Source organism: Anser cygnoides, chromosome 9 (genome assembly GCF_040182565.1).
Source record: "Anser cygnoides isolate HZ-2024a breed goose chromosome 9, Taihu_goose_T2T_genome, whole genome shotgun sequence".
Lineage (NCBI taxonomy): Eukaryota > Metazoa > Chordata > Aves > Anseriformes > Anatidae > Anser > Anser cygnoides.
Window position 1 is genome coordinate 20534558 of NC_089881.1, and position 20025 is coordinate 20554582.

At 35.5% G+C, this 20025-nt stretch overlaps 1 protein-coding gene across 13 annotated transcripts in view; it reads right to left on the reverse strand.

Annotated features, from left to right (window-relative positions):
* NAALADL2 (N-acetylated alpha-linked acidic dipeptidase like 2) overlaps positions 1-20025 on the reverse strand; it is a 439850-nt gene that overhangs the window by 102805 nt on the left and 317020 nt on the right. For all 13 annotated transcript variants that reach the window (XR_010833438.1, XM_067001999.1, XM_067001993.1 and 10 more), the window contains 4 exons: positions 15464-15607; positions 9000-9092; positions 4463-4668; positions 2235-2354 (listed from right to left, as the gene is read on the reverse strand). Coding sequence is in view for 12 of the 13 variants with exons in the window: in XM_067001999.1 (XP_066858100.1) it covers positions 2235-2354; positions 4463-4668; positions 9000-9092; positions 15464-15607 (563 nt within the window). In the remaining variant the exon portion in view is untranslated. The remainder of the gene's footprint in view (positions 1-2234; positions 2355-4462; positions 4669-8999; positions 9093-15463; positions 15608-20025) is intronic.

The following is a 20025-nucleotide window of genomic DNA, read 5'->3' on the forward strand; positions in this document are numbered from 1 at the left end:
TACTGTTGTGATGAATTACTAAATACAAATTAGAATGATATTTGTTTCTTTCTGGACTTTTTAAGCATTTCTTTACAACTTGCATCTTTAACAAGAATCTCATGTAAATGGATGGACTTCCTTCATGATGATATGTCCTCCAAAAAGACAAATCTTATGACATTTGCACATCTTATGACAATCAGAATTTTGAAATAAATCTATAATTACATTGTCTTCTTGGCAAGTGCTGGAAGTAATATCAGTATTCTTTATTTGATCCAACTGTGAGTACCCACGGGAACAAATGAGGATCTTTGCTGGGCTGTTCCATCACTATCACAATATTTGACATGAATTCAGAATTCTAGCCAGCATTTGGAAGCAATAATTCACATAAATCTTTTCAATGTCACAAACAGTATGACAGTTGCATTAATTACAAATAATATTAGCCTACAAACAACAAAAGTATACAGATTACCTTGCATGCATTTTGTCCTTATTAAATGGAGCTTCAGGGTAAACATGCAGAACAGATATATCCTAACAACACAGCCTTACCCATTAAAGAATCAGAGATAAGATGGAGTGTGTTTACCAGAAATAAAAAATGAAGCTCTGGTCATGTTTGACTAAACACTAACCAATTCACTGGTACAAAGTAGGACTCCGAAGAGATGCTGTGTCCGCACTTCTGGATAGTACACAAATGCCATTACAATATTTATAAAATATTCAAACATCACATCCAAATGCACCACAGAATTAAAGTGGAAACGGAAAAGAGATTTCCTTTCCTTTCTTTTCAGAATAGAGGGCATGGCTTTAATGCACTCACTATCGTCTTTATTAGAAAAAAAGAATCAAATCTTAATAAAGTGATAGACAGATAAATTATAAAGAAATTCTCTCCTGCACAGCTCCAGACAGTTTATAATTTTCAAATCATCATCATGGATTGTATTCTGAATTCAAAGAAACAAAATTAGAATAAAACAAGTAGGTCAAGGAGCTAATGTAATATATTTATTCCTGTAAAATGGCAAATACCTGTTTTCTTGGAGTCAGGATTGCGGAAATTATAGGCTAGCAAAAGGCTAGCCACCTGTGAGAAGAGTATTTTTTGCAAACACAGTAGCTAAAATGTGTACTAAGATTGTAACTTACATATCCAGTACACCTGGAGACACACATATATAACGTTATAAATACTTTTCCACAAATAAAAATCTTTTTTTTCTTCCCTGAAAAGAAATGATTTTGCATTGCACTTTTCACAATACTTACACAGAATAAACCAGATCCTTTCCATGAGGAAATTATCATCTAATCACTGTACAGAAGTGCTTAAAATATTGGTAAGAAGCAATTTGACCAATATCGTTTTACTAACTTAGTTGGACAGAAAATGTCAAGCAAGATCAGTCTTAAGCTCCATTTAATTCAAGATGATACTTTAAGCAGTGTTTAGTACCAGATGTTTCAGAGGCAAGTCAAAGAAACATCAGAATAGCCTAATGAATATTAGCTTGGTAAATTTATGGAAAAAAACTCTAAAACGCATACTTTATGAAAGTCAAATTTAAATCCATTTCATGCACTCTATTTTAAACTGTTTTCATCATGTAGTATGTACCTTACGCTATTTCCACTTCATCTTAAGTATTAATAAATACATTGAAAACTCAGAAACAGTAATAACATCATTAGTTTTAAGCCTACATGCACTCACATGAGCAGAACTATGGAATATCCTGACTGTAGACACATTGCAAAGGTGTGAGCTGTGAACCTGACATACATACTTTAGACAGTATTTATTATAGTAAGGGTAATACTCTCCCCTGAATGTCACTTTACATCTGGTAAATATACAGGTTTAAACGCATGTTGAGAAACAGTCTGGACAGTTCAGATTAGGAAAGGAAAAATCTGATTTCTTGTAACCATTATAGAATATGCTACTTCAAAGCTTCAAAAAGGTGTAAAAGCTGAAGGGCATGCAAGTGTGGTGAGACCTGGTATAACGAACAGCTGAAGTAAATTATCCTTTCTGACCTCTTAATACACCTTGTAATTTTTTCTAAGACAAAGTTTAACCTGCTTATTTAGTAAAAACAGTTCATGTGTATTTGCAAAGTTAAAATACTTAAACAGAAAAACCTACATTTGTAATTATTTAAAATCAACCAATATATAGGGGATTATCTGTGTAACCTCATAAACCATACATGAAATAAAATATTTCTAACCTCTGCTGTCAGTTGCTGAAGAGAAGGAGATGCAATAGGATGTAAAGTTGAGTTGCCTCTGACTGGATTATGGAGGCTAACATAAGCCACAACATTTCTTTGAAGAACTCTCTTGAGATCCTAGAACAGAAGCAGATCGATGGTTATTAATACACACGGTTATAATGAAGACTTGTTTTGTTATTTCCTTTACTTCTAGGGAAAGACTGCACTCTGTGTTTTTGTCCTTTGTGAATCCCTAAGTATTACTTAACTACTGCTTTTTACAATATGCTGTTAAGAACTTCAAAGGATATCTTAGAGTCATTTCTCTCTATAGCAGAAGTTATAATTCCATTTCACACATCGTCTCAACAAAATGCAAACAGGCCTAGGAGGAATTAAAAATGACTACACTTGTAAGACCAAAAATGAAAACATTACATACTGTGAAACAACGTGAAGGCCTTTTACATTTATGCCTGACAGAAGACAAACTTCAAAAGAGATCATTATCAAGAGTTAAATGCACTATAATTTTTAGAAACCAAATTCAGATTTAAATTGCATAACTTTCCAAGTGTTGTCACTTTATTATGTCTTAGACTATGAAAATAGTATGTACAAACTGTTTCAATTATTATCTCTTTTTAAAAAAATCCCCCTTGCCTTCTCAGTAATGAGGTACTTTTTGCATGAAGTGGCTCTTCATATTGAACAGAAGGGGTGTAACGCAATTACATCTGATGTAAAGCCGACTTGAAGTGGAACTAAACAGATTTTGCTTCCAGCCTGGATCTTTTCAATTTGATTTTTTCACCCCTTCTTGTTTCTGAAGAATAATCATGTTGGAAGTATGATGATATAGGAAGCTTCAAATGAGAGCTAGTTGCTTCTCATGCATGATAAAAAGAAATTAACTCTTCATTTTATCTACTGTTTTAATTCAGCAGCCATGAACCTGTCTGTTAGCTATTCCTTTAATTTATCAACTGAAGTCCACTGCAATTATATATGATCAACAAGACTCAGATGAGGCATTTTCTTTCACTGAGCTGACTTCTATTCTGCCGAATGGAAAGGAGCATAAGGAATTGTCTATATCGGACTGTAGCTTTTAAGCACAAATACATGAAAAGTGAACCAGCAGTAGCCATGGGACACTGAAATGTTTATGTAATTCATGTAAACCATGATATGGTTCTCCTCTTTATACTCAGTGTGCTCATGACTAAGCTCTCCCAGCACTAAGTCTATCAATTAGAAATTAGTAAGTAACTGTTGAACCTCCAAGCAGCCACCCTCTGAGGAACTCCTGGGCCTAGCGCTGTGGTTTAACGCTGACAGGCAGCTGAGAGCCACATGGCTGCACGCTCAAAGCCCTCCTCAGCACAGCGTGGCCAGGAATGAGATGGAGGGAAAGAACAACAAATATTGTGGGTTTGAGATAGGAGCAGTTTAATGAAATAAAAAGCAAAGGCCATGCACAAGCAAAACGAGAACAATGTTATTCTCTACTTCCCATCAGCAGGAGACGTCCAGCCACTTCTGGGGAAGCAGGGCCTCACTACAGGCCGCGGTTGCTCAGGAAGGCTGATACCTTTATAGTGGGAGCCCCCCTTCTCCTTCCCCTTCCCCAGCTTTCATTGCTGAGCATGATGCCGCATAGCATGGCCTGTCCCCTTACTTGGTTTAGCTCAGCTGCCTCGACAACGTCCCCTCCCCACCTCTTGCCCACCTCGTGGCTTGGTGGGGCTGGAGAGCCGGCCTGGATGCTGTGCCAGCACTGCCACAGCACTGGGGTGCCACCAACACCCTTCCAGTTAGCAGTACAAAGCACAGCACCATGTGGGATGCTGTGGGGAAGTTAACTCCATCCCAGCCAGACCACGGACACCTAGGTCATTTTAGAGTTTTTTTTTTCCCCAAACTCTGGCAATGTCCTCCTTTACAGTCCTCTGCCGAAGCAGTGAGGGGAATCAGCTCACAAAGTGCTGTGTATAACCACTGAGCAACTTCCAATGCTCTGGGAACACCTTTCCACCCCATTATCACACATGCTCTGTTCCACAGGAACTGCCTCTCTACAGATGTTTTCATTGCATATGCTATGGAGTATGTGGATGTACACAGACAGCTGTCACAGACCAGTTAATGAACTATAACTTCTATATGGTAATTTCGTGTTGCTTCTATGTTTTCAAGAAACATAATAATTATTGCAATGCTTCCTTCTAAAATTGTTTTACCTCTGCCCATTCATATGAACCAACGTTCCCAAATGATGTTCCTCCCCAGGAGCAGAAAACAATGGTCCGGTCAGGTCTCCAGCCTCTCTTGACCTTCAACATCAAAGCCTGTATAAATGCTGTAATGATAGCAGTGCTACTGGCCCATTCTTGCCCACTGGAAGTGTTCAAACTGCTGTGATGACTACCAATTAGGACATATCTGTCTGAAAAGAAAAAAAAAAAAACACCAAAAAGAGAAAATCTAACTTCTCCTGGATACTAACATTAAAAGAATTACAAAAACAAAGGATGAATTTTATTAGTAGTCTGTAATGTCATTAATACAACACAATGCTGTCAACAAAATTTTATATGATCACGTGCAAGACAAGTGTACAATATAAATATATAAAACTGTGACTACTACTTAAAAATAAACTAATAAATATCTGTACTTTCCTAATTTCATCCCTGTGCCCTCTCCTTCATTGTTTGCTTACTATTCTCCCCAGCCAGGACTTCATATAGATAATCTAATAAAAGTTCCATGCTTGTATTAGAGTGTTCTAGAAAAAAGAAATCAAATAAATAACCAGGAAGCACTACCTTAAATACATATTAGTGTCCAAAAAAGAAAACAAAAGATGTGGTAGTACAATGAGAAACATGGAGAAAATAGATAGAGTATTTACACTCCCTCACCTGGAAGACTGTGTTCAGTGCTCACCACCCTATCTCAAAAAAGACATTGCAGAAACAGCAGTTGAGAAGCTGGTAACCAGAATGGTTAGATATCAGGACTTAGACTTCCAGGTAAGGAGACATTGAAAAGACCTGGACTGCAGGTTTAGAGAAGAGACACGACAGAGGAATAAAGATAATGAATGATACAGAAAGGTAAGTCAGACCTAGCAACTTTGATGATACTGGAAGAAAGTATTTTATAAAATGAAAGGCATTAGGTTTCAACCTGAAATAAAGAACATGTATACAGTTATTCAGAGAAAAACAGAACAGAATAAATCTCATTTAGAGAAATTAAATGAAATCTTCATCTCTCAAAGCTTTATACATAATCCAAATACTAACTCTCAAGTATAAAGAACTGTCTTTTATTCTGAAAGGATGACGTGGTATGAAACATGAACTCCTAGCGTGACTGCCGTGTTTAAAGAAGCCTACACAGAGTTCTGCTGGATGACTTATTCAACTGTTAGATGTGTATGAGATGAATTCACAATGGGAACCTCTTTGAAGGATTGCCTATTGGGTGTGTTCTGATATACAGTAAAGTCACTTTCTCCAGATCTAGACTTTCAAAGGCACGCTTTCCATATTTCAGGACATTGATAGAGAACAGGAGAACAGTTATTAAGTGATGCCAGATCAGCAACAACCTTCGGATGTCACATGGGTTCCAAGGAATGTAAAGAGTTTTGGTTTCCTGTTAGTGCTCTATCCAAAAGGATTCATTCCTCACTGATGTCAGTACACTGGACTGCAGGAATACAGGGAGGTGGTAAAATGCCCACACTTTATACGGATTATAAAATTAAATATCTACTCCATGGGGACTTTTTGCAGTGACTGCTGCCTGAAAAGATTTCTTTAACTGAACACTAATACATTTTGATTATAAAATTATTCTTGATGATATTGAACTCTTACCGGTTTTGTTCAACAAAATACATGGTGATATTGTTTTATAAGGTATTGAAAATGCTTTACTAATAGGGGAGCTGCTATGTACCTGTAATATAACATTTTCAATCAACTTCTTGAGGGGGAGAGGAGCGTATAGGTAGGTAAATGAAAATTTGTTTCTTTAGCGTAAATTTGCAAAATATAAACCTAACTGTACAAATGTAACAAAATGCAATCTAACATATAATTAGACTCGTATGTTGCATCATGAGAAGTTCAATCATAGATTGCAGTGACAGTGAGAAGTCACAGGATCTTAAACTTCCTTAATGTTAAGCAATTGGGAACAGAAATGAATAGAAAGTCCTTAAGGGATTCTAAATTATTAGAGCAAGTGCCCCTAACACAGGGTGATCAGATCAGAACAATGCTTGCCCCTTATTAAATCTCTTCAGCCTGTGAACAGTGAGTATGAAGGGAAGTGGAAAGAGACCTTATGAAAAATAGTATAGGACATTTTAATGGAAAAACCTACAAACAGCAACTTACTGTAGGAGACACCAGCTGAATGAACAGGGGTAAAACATAACAGCTGGTGCCGCCTTTGAAATTCTTCATCTTTGCACATCTCTGTCTTGAATAGACACAATACCCTGAAGCAAGTGACTATGGGAAAAGCATAGGAGAAAGGATGGCCATGGTTACAGAGGCAGCAGCTGTCCTTTCTCATAATCATTTACAGTAACAGGTAGAGACAGATACCATGTGGTTAAAAAAAAAAAAAAAAAAAGGAGAAAGAAAGGACTAGATGTGGAGAAAAAATATCCATTACTTTTGAAAGTGACAAGATGGGACAGTGTTCAGGGTAGTGATGGGCTGGACAATGGGCATTTATCATTGAAAAAAAGTGACTTTACACTATCTTCTTGTTATACATCCCATTTTCAATCATGTCCTACAAAATCGTTATGTTTTTCAGATTTTTAAATGCTGCCAACAACCATATTCTTCTGCACTTAAAAATTTTAATGTCTTGGTCAAATAATATCACCATTATATAGGTGGGTGAGCATGTGTGCACGTTAGGATGCCTTTAAAAAAAATCAAAATTGAAAAACAAAGCATTCTTGGAGGTGCTCTCCAGTCTTTCATTAAGCTACACTGAAGATAAATTTGGCTTGCTCTCTGCAATCCTGGGAACATAAAGGTGAATATTCCAGGTACGTGAAACTACTAAAACCCCATTGAAATGACAGAGAATCAATGCCATGAAAACATCAAATATTCTAACAGTTGACAGGGTGTAGCTATAGCAACAAGGAAGAGTAAAGAAACAAATGAAGGTTTAATTCATCCTGAATGAAGTGTTGTCCATGGTGTATTACACGCCTCACTTTTATCTACATTCGCAGCCAATTTCTATGACCCTTATTCAGCAAAATATTTATGGGGTAAACTGTTGACATCTAGGTATTCCTATTGACTTCCTTTGGATATATATATGTAGAGTTAAGCATATACTGATTTACCTTTAAAAAGTAGCTTCTTACTAAGAATGCAATAATAACGTGTAGAGAAGATAAATAATTTATTAAACAGATACCAGTGCATTCTTTTTCTTATTTGTCTCCATTCTCTTTCACAATGCAGTAGAAGACCTGTCTAAACATGACAGTTACTACCTTTCAAATTCTGTGACAGCTATTTGCAAAACATTAGCGACGGTAGACTGGTAACTTCAAATTATTCTACAAAATTAAATCCTTTATTGAAATTAAATCCACTGTGCTGACTACTTTCTGTCTTGCTTAAAAAAATAATAATCTGGTGAAAAGTGTAGCACTGAGCCCGCACAAAACTTAGTCATTATTTTACTAAAAGGGATAAACTTTAAAGCTACTCTGCCTCCTTCATTGTATCACTTAAAAGGTGAAATGACCAGACTGTAGCTAAATTTGTGTCCTTTCTTATGAAGCTAATAAGAGAGCACTAATCAAGGCAAATGTGACGACCATTTTGACGATGATGTGTTTTGTCCAGTACAAATTGTACTGGGCCAACAACACTTTTCAGTATGTCAAGAATCAGCAATAGTGTTCATTAGTGTTGCAGAAACCCTTCAACTTTTAGGCAAGTTCATTCACAGACAGAATGAACTCAAGATGATCTTGATTCCTATGATGTTCTGATTATGTTACCTACATACAGCACCAAAGGAGAGAGGGAGGTTGTGTTTTAAATCACAATTACATTTAGGATCTTACTGTTTAATTCTTAAGGCATGCAGAACTAATTATTCATAGAACTGTATATAACTAGCTTAAGGCATGATTCTAACACAAAATAAGGCTGCAGAAATTGTGATTAAGAACTTAGTCACAGACTTTACTACACTGTAATCACTTTTGATATTAGATTCTTAACTAAGCCAGAGATCAGGCTGCCCTGCACCTTGGTTTCAGTGAGACAGGTGAGTTATCCAGGGATGTTGTGGATTTGAATCACAGAGTTTTATTTTATTTAATTCAAAGTTCTGTTAACATTATAAAACAATCAAAATGTTTTCTAAAGTTGTATAGACAGCTCATATATTAAATCAAATTGTGCAATACAGCATATTTTAAAATTAAAAACACCAACATAGTTATTGTTATACAATACAAATATGGTCTACAAGTAAACTTTGGTTGTTGCATAAAAATACTTTCATTGTAACTACAATACGTCCTGAGATCATTCTGCGTTTAACCCAGATTTTCTGTTTTGTCAGAAATCAACTCACAGACTACAAAGGCCTTCCTCTGTAGCAGTGCCACACACTGTAGCGTGACAAAGTAGAACCCTGACCCCAGCTATGACTCCCAGCCATTGTGAAACAAATAATCAGTACAAATGATAAAGGGCTACTTACCAGGAAACACAGTTCCTTTTAAATATCCAATAACATTAGAAATTGTCCTGTATGTTGTGACTGACTGAATATTCAGACTGATTATTTTTTTCTCTGTTAAAAGATAAAATGAAAAGAAAAAAGAAAACTAAGAAAATGTTAAACTGTTGTTTATCCAAGCAAGAAATCCACAGACCACAGATACAAATCTCTCCAACAACAACAACAAAGGGAAAACAAAGAGAAAAAAGGTAATGAAGAGGGATAAAAGATTAGAACATGACATAATACAATATTTTCTTAGATACGTTTTAGCAGTAGGGATTAAACCTGGAGTCTCAAAAGACGTTTCTGCTCCTTGAGGAAAAAGAACATTCAATTCACCCAATAAATGCTGCCAGAACACAGCAGTAACAAACAAGCAAAAATTCAATAACAATAAAATAACTAGGATTTACCTAATCCTATGATAAGGAAAGTTGTCTTAATCTTCATAGGTTTCTCTAACCTAAGCCCCCACCCAAGTCAGTCTTTCTATAACATTCACAGAATTATACCTAATTTACATTACATTATTCTGGAAACAAACAAATGAGCAAGCAAACAAAAAAATAACAAGAAAAACAAAAAACTGTGTGCTAAATTGGAAAGGAAAAGTTACACCTTAGCATTACTAATCACTATACCAGCATATCCTTTGGTGATGTACTTGTGAATTTATGCCAACAGACAGCTTAGCTGGTATCGGTTGAGGAAATGGTGTAAATACAAGGGCAAAAGATTCCAGAAGCTGCCAATATATATGAGACTTGCCAAAATAGCTATGCCAGTTGAGACTGTGGCACAGGATTAAGCCAGAGAAATGTAAATGTCTGAGTTAAAATAGTTTTAAAAACCGTACAGTTCTTTGTTGCGAGTTCCTGCTGTTTCCTCTGTCCCCCAGGTGGGACATGCTAGCTACTCTAACTCCTGGAGTTTGTGGCAAGGCAACAAAGCATCTAACTACAGGGAACTGCAGATACCTTTCAAATGCTTCGTTTGCATTATAATAGACTGTATTAACATTCATCTCATCTGAAAGGTCATAACTTCTATCTGAGAAAAGCAAAACCATCTTAAAGTGCTCTAACTTACTAGCGATGGTCTGAAAACAGGCACTGTGTCCTCCCGGCCCTTCGGGGGGTCCCTATATCCAGAGCATGTCCCCAGCCCTACAGCAGACGTGGGTTTCAAGGCACATTTAGGTTGGAGTTCCTTCAGTGTCCGTATCCCGACTGCCACAGAGCAAAATTAAAATATTCCACGGACCACTATGCTCTGTCGCCCAGGCTGTTGGCCTCCCCCAGACGCGCTGCTACCAGTTTGTTTCTGGGATTTGTTTCCTGAGATATGCAGAATGCTCAAGCAGGAAGTTTACTGCAACATGTAAAATAAAAACTATACATCTCTATGAAAATTTTCTTCAGGGTTCATTTGCTGGTACTTCAGCTGGTAAATTTATTTAAAAATTCTTTTAACATAAAATTCAGTATGTTTTCATTCACTATGCGCTGGTATTTGAGAAAAGCAAAAAAAGAGCTAGGAAACGTTCAAAAAATAAAAGCGTATCAAGAATATTTATTTTATTTTTTACTCAGACAAAACTTTCTTTGTTAAAAGTAGAAACAGCCTCCATGTGACAACTGTCTTTGCTAGAATGTAACAGCAAAGAATATGAAAGCCACCCACAGTTCATTAAAAATAAACCACACCACATCACTTTGCAGTAATTAATCATAGCAACTTAATATTTTGATCTGTCATGGATACGTTTGGGTTCAAGTTCTAATTAACTTTTACAGTAACTTACATCAGAAGGGAAAGTCTATTTACAGCGTGTGATGATGAATTGGTTGGTCTATAAATCTACAGATATTATTATAGAATTTTATTAAAATATTTAATTAAAAAATATTAATCCAGAGTGCTTCCAGCACTGTACTGTTACCTATTTAATTTTTTTCGGTCATTTAAAAAAATTCTGAAAACAGCTCATGGCATTTGAGCCATTGTATTTCTTTAGGCCCCATTTGAAAAATAAGGTAAATCCTTTTGAAGACAAGTGGCATAACTGTCTTTCCTTAATAAACACCAGCTATGCAGTGTTCAACTTACAGAGAAGAAATAGAAAATTACGTCCTGGCAATACACGTATTGTGGAATCAGATAGTCAAGTTAATAGTCATGTAATACACTAGTCAGCTTAAAGTGACTTGGGCTTAAAGGCTCAGTACCACCGGATGAAAAGGCTGAAAGCACTCTTTGGAGAATACAGCAGAAGTGAAATTTAATCCCCTTTTGACAGCGCTGACAACAAACATCACTTCCCTAATGCTGTATTTTAAAGGTATTGACATTTTTCTCTTTTTTTCTGTATTCTCTGAAAAACTATGAGGAGACTTTAGCTTAAGACTGGTCAAGATATACTTTGAGTTTATGTAAACCAAAAGTTATGACTGAAGTAGAAGAACAGAAAAGTATTTATATTTTGTCAGTATTTTTGATCTATTTCTTTAACTTGAAATCTGTACGTTATCTCTTGGCAAATGACTATATTCTCTCAAAATTACCTATTTAAAAAAAAGCATGGTTACTTCTCTCTCATTTGACTGACAGTTTTAGAACTACAGAAGAGCTTAAACTAACTAGTCTAAGAAATAAGTTATGCTTTCTTTCTTTCCTTTTTTTTTTAAAAAACTTTATCCCATGCTTATACCTGAATAGAAGCAAGTGAGTTTGAGACTAATTTTCAAACAAATTGGTTAAATTTCTGAATCTTGCTCTTACTAAGCACTTATATCAACCTCTTGTCTGATCATTCTTGTGAGTGCTGGATTTTAAAAGGCATCATTAGTCACTCAGGTTTGAAAACTGAACTCATTTGACCAGATCTTTGCTACAAACACATAAAAATTTGCCCATATGCACATTTAACTCAAGTGCAGAAGCATTAAATACTAACTGAATTCAGGTATTCCAAAAGCATAATTCTTAGATCATATAAACAGAAGTTGTTTCAGAATACCGAGGAAACAAACTATATGGAATAACTCCAAGTCAGTTTTTAACGCATATATAAAACCTGCTGAAATCATCACAAACCACACCTGAATAAAAATGTCATTTTGAAATCACAATTAAAGTAACACATTGAAACATCACCAAACTTCCAGAACCACGTCATTTTTGGGCGCACAAATTCACCTGGGGTAGTCAGGATAAAATTTCATTCAACATGTTTCTTTTTCAAGTCATTAAAAACCCTTATGTCGAGCTCCAATAACTCAAGTGCCAACTTTCTGGGCACACACTACCAAGCTTTTCAGGCCTCCCTGAAGGCTAATAATTTGCTTAATAACAAAAGCTACCGTTTTCATAAAGTTACTCGCCCCAAGACCTGAGGTTTTAAAGTAATATTAAATATCACAGAGCATAATGTAACACTAAGAACTAAGAACACTCAATTCAGAAACACCATAACTGATTTACCTATAATGGATAATCAAATAGATTACAGATTTCTTTTATTTTCTTGGTGATAGTGTGCAGAATAATGTGGACTTGTACATAACATTTGGAATATCCTGTTAAAAAGACCATGTGATGCAAATACATTAAAATGTGTATGTAACAGTAGATTTTACAATCATTTGGAAAAGTGCTTCGTTTTCATTAGACAATTTCTAGAGAACCTGAGTAAATTCCAAACTACTGCCATATTAGACTGTATAGTTACCATGCTTTTGAAATCTTATTTGATGGTGAAAAATGTATTTTAGATAGTCCATAGTATTTCATCACAAGTCATTTTGAGTACCAAATCTTTTCTACTTCATATTTTAAATTGATTATCAATTAAGTTCAAGTATAGGTCTTTAAATGAAGAAAAGCACTTAATACTTAAAATACTATACTTCAACTCTTTCTAATTGCCCATTTTTTGAAAAAGTCCATGGGAGCACATAATTTTAGATAAGCGGGGATTAATGATGATGAACCATAATAAAGAAAAAGCAAATCTAATTACCAACTTCAACTACCGCAAAACTAATAACTAACTTCAGTTCCCACTATACACTTTTTAGGTTCTATGTATCCCGTATATCTCAGATGTCTCTCTCTCCATATCCTCCCACTCCCTCTGTCACGTTATGTCTCTTGAAAACTGCAAGGCTAAGGGAAAAAAGAGGCAATGTGAGAAAACTATATATAAATGTTTAATCATTACTGATGAATCTGCTGCTCAGCTTTTTGAAACATACTGATGAGAGAATGATGATCATTTTATTCTAACAAATTTTAAGCCAACCAATCATTTGAATTGCGCATTCATCTCTTTTGACAGAGAGATGATGAATTCTACGTCAGAAGTGAAATCTTTCTCTTAAGCTTCTTCCAATCAACAGGAAGACTGCAAATTGAGCCTTCACTGTTCTCATATGCCTCTGTTTGGCATATTCTCTTTAGTTATTATTATTAAATAGTTACACAAGATTTCTTATCATGAAAGCAGTCTTTTATCTCTTCTATTAAGGCTGCTACTGAGCACTTCAGCAAACTATATGTTCCAGCATATAGCATTATTTCAAAGCACAATATATCATAAATGCATTACAGAATTAAGCAAGGCTTGCTACTATAAAGCCACTTTACTCAATAAATTAAGATTTAAAAAAATAAAAATAAAAAATTCCACATGGTTTATTGTGGTTAAGAAGTGTTACATGAAATCAGAAACAAGTTGTTGTGATCACCCAGAATAAGAAGGACATGCATTAGTTCTTTCTAGACTGTCAGCCTGCATAAGAAGTAGAAAAAGCTGCCCTTTAGGTGATTCTATACAGCAGCCTCCAAACAAGCTGTTTTGAGAAACAGACTCAATAGAGCTTTTTCTCTTTCTAAAATGAGTTTGCCAGCCCAAATTCGTGCCTTCCATTACACATTTCAGCTGTTGAAAATTTCTACACTATTAGCAACCTTCATACATCCTACTTGGAATGGTTAAGCCCTTGTTCCTCCAAAAAAGCCCTTTTCCTGCTTATAGTCTTTGTTTACTGGTTGTGGGGAAAATCAGCTTATCTTTAAAATATCTAATCAGCCATACATGGAGAGCAATACTTGTCCTAACCACAACAGCTTAAGCCATGAAGCACGAGGTCTTGCTGCCTTTCCATTTGCTATGTATAACTAAAAATGTCAACACAAGTCATAAAATTAACCAACCTATTTTATGTCTTGTTTTATTGTATTTCTATTCCACAGTGACTTTCCAAAAGCAATAAACAAGTGATACAGAACACATATGATAGTACAATGGTTGCCCTGAAAATTTGCTTTTTACCATTATCATCACTGTACTTAGTGCAGGATAAGTGGCTACTTTAATTTGCCTCTTCTCTTCCAAGACCATTGCTTTACATCAATTAAAATAAACAGGCACTATAATAAAAGGCACTTTTTTTTCTGCATTTTTTTAATGGTGAAAGATAGACTATTACAAACAAAAACCAAGACAGAATTACTAATTATATATGCATCTCTTCTGGAATGTTATCTGGAAAGCGTTTCTCCCTTCACTGAAACACTGTGCATCATCTTTGCCGGAAGACTCTATTCTCACTTTTTTTTCCTCACAAAAGCAATAAGTTTATTCAAGCTATAATCTGTACGACTTTGCTAATAGCATTATCTCTTAAGAGATAAGCTGAATGCATTCTTTCTTTACATCTAGCTCTATTCAAGGTATTTCATTCTTATCATGATGACTGTTTTCCTGATGAAATTTGAACAAAAAGATGCCTGAAGGTCCAGACAACAACACATTGTTTATTCTACGGCAGATACAAATAAAGGAACGCAAAAAGACACATCACTGTTTAGAATTATCGCATTACCTCAGAGACAGAAAAAAGACAGAATAACTTCAATACTGCTCCTGGTGCCTTAATGTTTAAGTAGTCCAACTAGGCCTAACAAAGTAGTGCAGCACTAGTAACAACTCTCTAGTGAAGATACCTAAAGACAGTGGGATTTCTTTAGTCAATAGCAAGAATTAGAACTTAATGCCTTACACTAAGAAAGAGACTTTTGTACTCTAGATATTGACTTATTTGCTGAAAGCAAGCAAATGAGATAATTTCTGAAAGTTAGACCTAACTAGAGTAAGGCTGTCAAAGATAAAAGAGCAAATACCTTTTTTTTTTTTTTTTTTTAATGTCTCTCTTTTAGTAATTCCCCGCTATTTTTTCCCCCCCTTAACACAACTTCCATCTGTCAGATTTTGGGAGCAGAATTGTTATTTTTTATAATCTCTTCTAGAAAGCAGCTAAGCAAAACATACTCATAATCAGCTAAAACTTTTAGCTATATACTGTTAGAGAAAACAAATTTGGAATACCTGAAGACAATTTCATATTTAGGAGAAAAGATTACTTAAAAATCATTACCTGTACTTGGCAGTTGAAGGGGGACACACCTATCTTTTTGGACAGTGTTCTCAGGTACAGAAATGAGTTTTTTGGCAAGTACTGCAGAAATTGGTTGCACTAACAGTGTTGTGAGGTTCAGTCGATGTTGTCTGTAGCTTCCATCTTAAATGACAAAAAGAAAACAGCAATTTAGTAAATTACAAGTAAAGATTTCTACATAAGGCCTAAACAAAATAAAGTAACCCAAACATCTACAATACAGCTCAAGACATCTGGATTTACATAATCAGCCACTATTTTGTTCTTACCTTACTGAAAAAAATTCCTTCGAGAACATGTACAACAAAATTACATATAGATGTTAAAATGTGTAGGGAATAGTTCCACCAGAAAGAAGCTTGTCAGAGTCCAAGCAGATATTAGATTGTGACTTAACAACAAAAAAATGAAATCAGTGTTTGGTTAAAGGAATCCACGAAAAATAGAATTACTGATCAGCAATAACTCAAATTCAAGTTTCAAATACAGTGTTACAGGGAAAAGGCAGGCGTTTAAACTGCCTGAAATCAAATCCAAGTATCTGTCTGCATGAAATGATGCTGCTACATGTAAGTTGTTTGTTTTGCTGCAGATTTGGAATATTACAGATGTTTAAATACTACTAAAGTTGTGCTACTTAGCAATACGCTGTTTAAGGGGTGTCGTATCACAGAGAAAAAGTTTTTGTGAGAACCCTGAAAAGAAACACACAGAGGACATGTGTTGATGACTTATGAAAACTTGACGAGATGTGCTTCCTTGCATATACCAAGAAGCCTGAAAATCTGAATATACACCCTCCCCTTTAAAGAATACAGTCTGATCTAAACTATTTAATAAAAAATATTGAAATTAATATTAATAAGCAGTTTAAGGAAAAACGTAAGGATTACTTTCCCTCTGCCAGGCATGTATTAGCTGTCATAAGAGTATTTTGCTTTTAGGAGATATGAGCTAAGTTATCTGCATCATGATCAGGACTTAAAAGTGAAAGATCCAAGACCAGTCTTCCCAGTAAAACACAGTTCATACTGAAAAATTTTGAGATCTCCAGAGCTATTAGTTAGAGCAAAATCTTCCAGTCTTTTTTTAAGTAGTTATGGGCTTTGTCTGGTACCAACCGCAAAACATTGCAGCTCAACTTCGCAAGGAAACCAACATATTGGAAGAACTTTGTGAGGTTCTCACTTGACCTTTTTCTGATGGATGCCAGGCTCCTTGGAGAGCATAGTGCTTTCAGGATCAGTGAGCTCAGCCAATGCTTTGAGAATAATTTAAAATTGAGATTTTGCTTATAATTAAAATTTTGTTTTATAGCAGTAAAATGGATTAAGCAGCAGACCTCCTTACTCTGTGCAAATCTAACAATCCAACCATGCCAGGCCTAAAACTGCTATTAATTCAAGGAGGACTCTGGAGAACATGTTGGAATGCAGGAAGAAAAATATGCTAATCAATTCTTAAATTTATTTTGGGAGCACAAAAAAGGTAATGTTTAGAAAGCTTCTGACGCAGAAAGTGAGAACTACACTCCTACTTTTCCAGTGACTCAGGTTGGGGTTTTCTTTGGACAAAATACTTTGGACAAAATGGACAGTATTTCATCACTAACTGCTTATTAAAGTAACTGCTGGGATCTGATAAAACAAAAAGTTAATAAATAAAACTGTCTAAAAAGTTTACTTATAAAATTCATTACAGTAATTCCTTCTATGACCTGAAACACTGTTTTAATGATCTCTCCAAAAAATTTACGGAACAAAAAAGTAAAGTCTGACTGAACACTGAACCATAATTGTATATACCCACATCTTTGACTTTCTGCTGCATTAATAATAGAGCAGTATTAGTTTTGAAATATCTGAAGTGAATGGCTCATTAATTTTTCACCTTAAGCCTAATGGAAATTTGACAAACAGTTTTATGCTGGGAATAGAAACTTCAAGCAGGACTTCACAGCACACTGTGAGAATAAATTATAGCATAAAAGACAGACTAAAGTGCATTTGGTCAGATAAGATGGCTCTGTCATTCAATTGCCTGGAGTGAACAGTTCAATGCATTTCTGTGGAAGAGGTAATCTGCCATTTATGCATTCCCAGCGTATCTGCTGCACTGCCCTTTGTCAACATTTGATAGTGTACGAACCACGACCAAAACAAAGACATAAAAACTGACACATCATACGCATTTGAATCATTTGTACTTTGAATGTATAAACCCTCACACAACTTTGGTGATGTATTCAACAGCTGATAGGCTTCCACTGAATCTCATGAAGCTAGTCACAATGATCTCTTTATTCTTGCCTGCAAAATCAGTCTATGTATGGTTTATCTGTGGTTTATCTAACCACATGCCCAGACTGACGGGACTGCAGAGTGCTTACTCCAGGGAGATGCCATCAGTTGATCAGTGGCTCTAGGTACTAAAACAGCATCACTATTGTTAATCATAATTCTGCTGTGTAGCAGCTATTTTGCTGCACCTTCAGTGACAGCTGTTTGCAATGCTGTCCATGAGCAGTACTACTAATAGAGATATGACTCTCCCTTATCAAAAAAAAACCAGCCCATCACACTTCCAATTAATACTGCTAGAAAAGGCTTGCACTGTCACATCTTTGACAGTGCAAGCAAAGATGGCATTTTTTATTTTTATTTTTTTTTGCTGCTATTTTTGCACCTTGGTCTTCCAATGAACAGCTCCACAAAGTCCCACTTTCTCGTAAGGCAAGTCCCCATGACTTTCTGTATATTTTCCAATGGCATTAGTATGTGTATAGTCATACTTATACCAAATTGCAGGTTTGGGTTGAAGGATATTTTTAGAATTCAGATCCAGTTCAACCTCTTATACAAAAATGTTCCCATCTGCTACAGCTTGCAAACTCACTGAGTGCAGTAATAAGCTTTTTTATTTTTTTTCCTTCTCCTTTTTAAATTCACTCTTAGAACATAGAAGGAAAAATAAACCATTTCTGGCTCTCCCTTCTTGCAGTAAATTGATATAGCGAGAATGATGATCCAGAAAAAATGATGACCAAGCACTTTGGTACAGAAAAATCTGGGAAAACCCAAATCTGCTCAGTGCTTGGATATCAAATGTCATATATATTATTTTCTGTACACAAAGTCAACTGTAGAGCTCCTCCTCCATTCCTCTAAAGCAAAGAAAGTAATGTTTCATGGAAACTGGTATTCTGACTTATGCATACCAAAAATGGCGCTGATCACGATATGGCACCTAAAGAAGAAATAAGAATGTTTTTATTAATGGGGGGTAGGGTAGCTTAAGATTTGGAGGGTATCTTGGGACGTACAAGCTCAAAGTATCAGCATGGATGAGAAAAGTAACCGGTGAAGGAAAATGTTATCAATATACGAGCGCAACCTTGAGTAGACGTCTATGGAGAAGAAGTAGTAACGAGTATTTTCCTGTTATGTCTTTACTCAGTTCTCTGTGAATTATCCACCAGAACTACAATGTGAAACGTCAATTTAGAAGTACATTGCTTCACTAGTCATTGGTATTAATATGCACGAAGAGAAAAACATTAGCTTCTCTTCTGTAAACAAACAAACAAACAAAAAAAACTTTGAAATTCCGTAACCAGGGAGTTTAACAGCAGCCACAACTCAGGACTTGCAAAGTAGCTTTACAGGCAATGAAGTATGAGATGATGAACTGTTCTGCCAATTACGACAGCATTGTGGCAGCTTGCATTTCATGATGCACGATTCCATGATTCACAAATGGACAAGCAATGCTTAGAACTATGTACAGATTTCAGATACGGCTGAGAAAAAAGTTGGCATCTGTAAAAGGTATATGCACACATACTGAAAATACCAAACGTAGGTGCAATCAGGATCACCCAGAAAGAAAACAAGTTACTGAGAGTACTCAGAAAGCATCTGAAAAACATTTTCAAATGTTTGTTCACACTGGTGATGAACAAACAGGTTTGTTTAAAAACACTTGAAAAGCTTTCACATTCTTATGATGTCAAGAGTTAAGGAATTTAGAAGAAAAATATATGACACAACCTGTGATAAACTCCCAACAGTCAACAAGACAATATATTTATCGATACTTATAAAAAGCCAACAACATACAGATGTTGCTTTACTTTACAAACCATCTTCACTGCATTCTGTTTACATAACATATAGCAGTGGATGCTATATATCACCCAAGACTGTCTCCTTGACCAGATTTTTGTTGTCTTTAAAAATAAAACTACAAATTTTACAGCTGACATGAGAAGAAAACATACCTTTAGAATCTACTACTATCTTTTTCCCTTCCTCTCAAGGAAATGTGCGTAATCAATATATAAGAAGAAAAAGCTACTCCCCTGTCTCTTTAAAAATCACTTTGTCTTAATGCCTACTTAACGTACTTTAAATGTACTGTCAGTCTTGTTTCTTGTTAAGATAAATGGAATCAAAAAGCAACACATTTATTTTGTAAAAGCAAAACTGCTTTGACACATTGACGCAAAACCATCTTATTACTCCCCATTCCCTTCTAAAAAT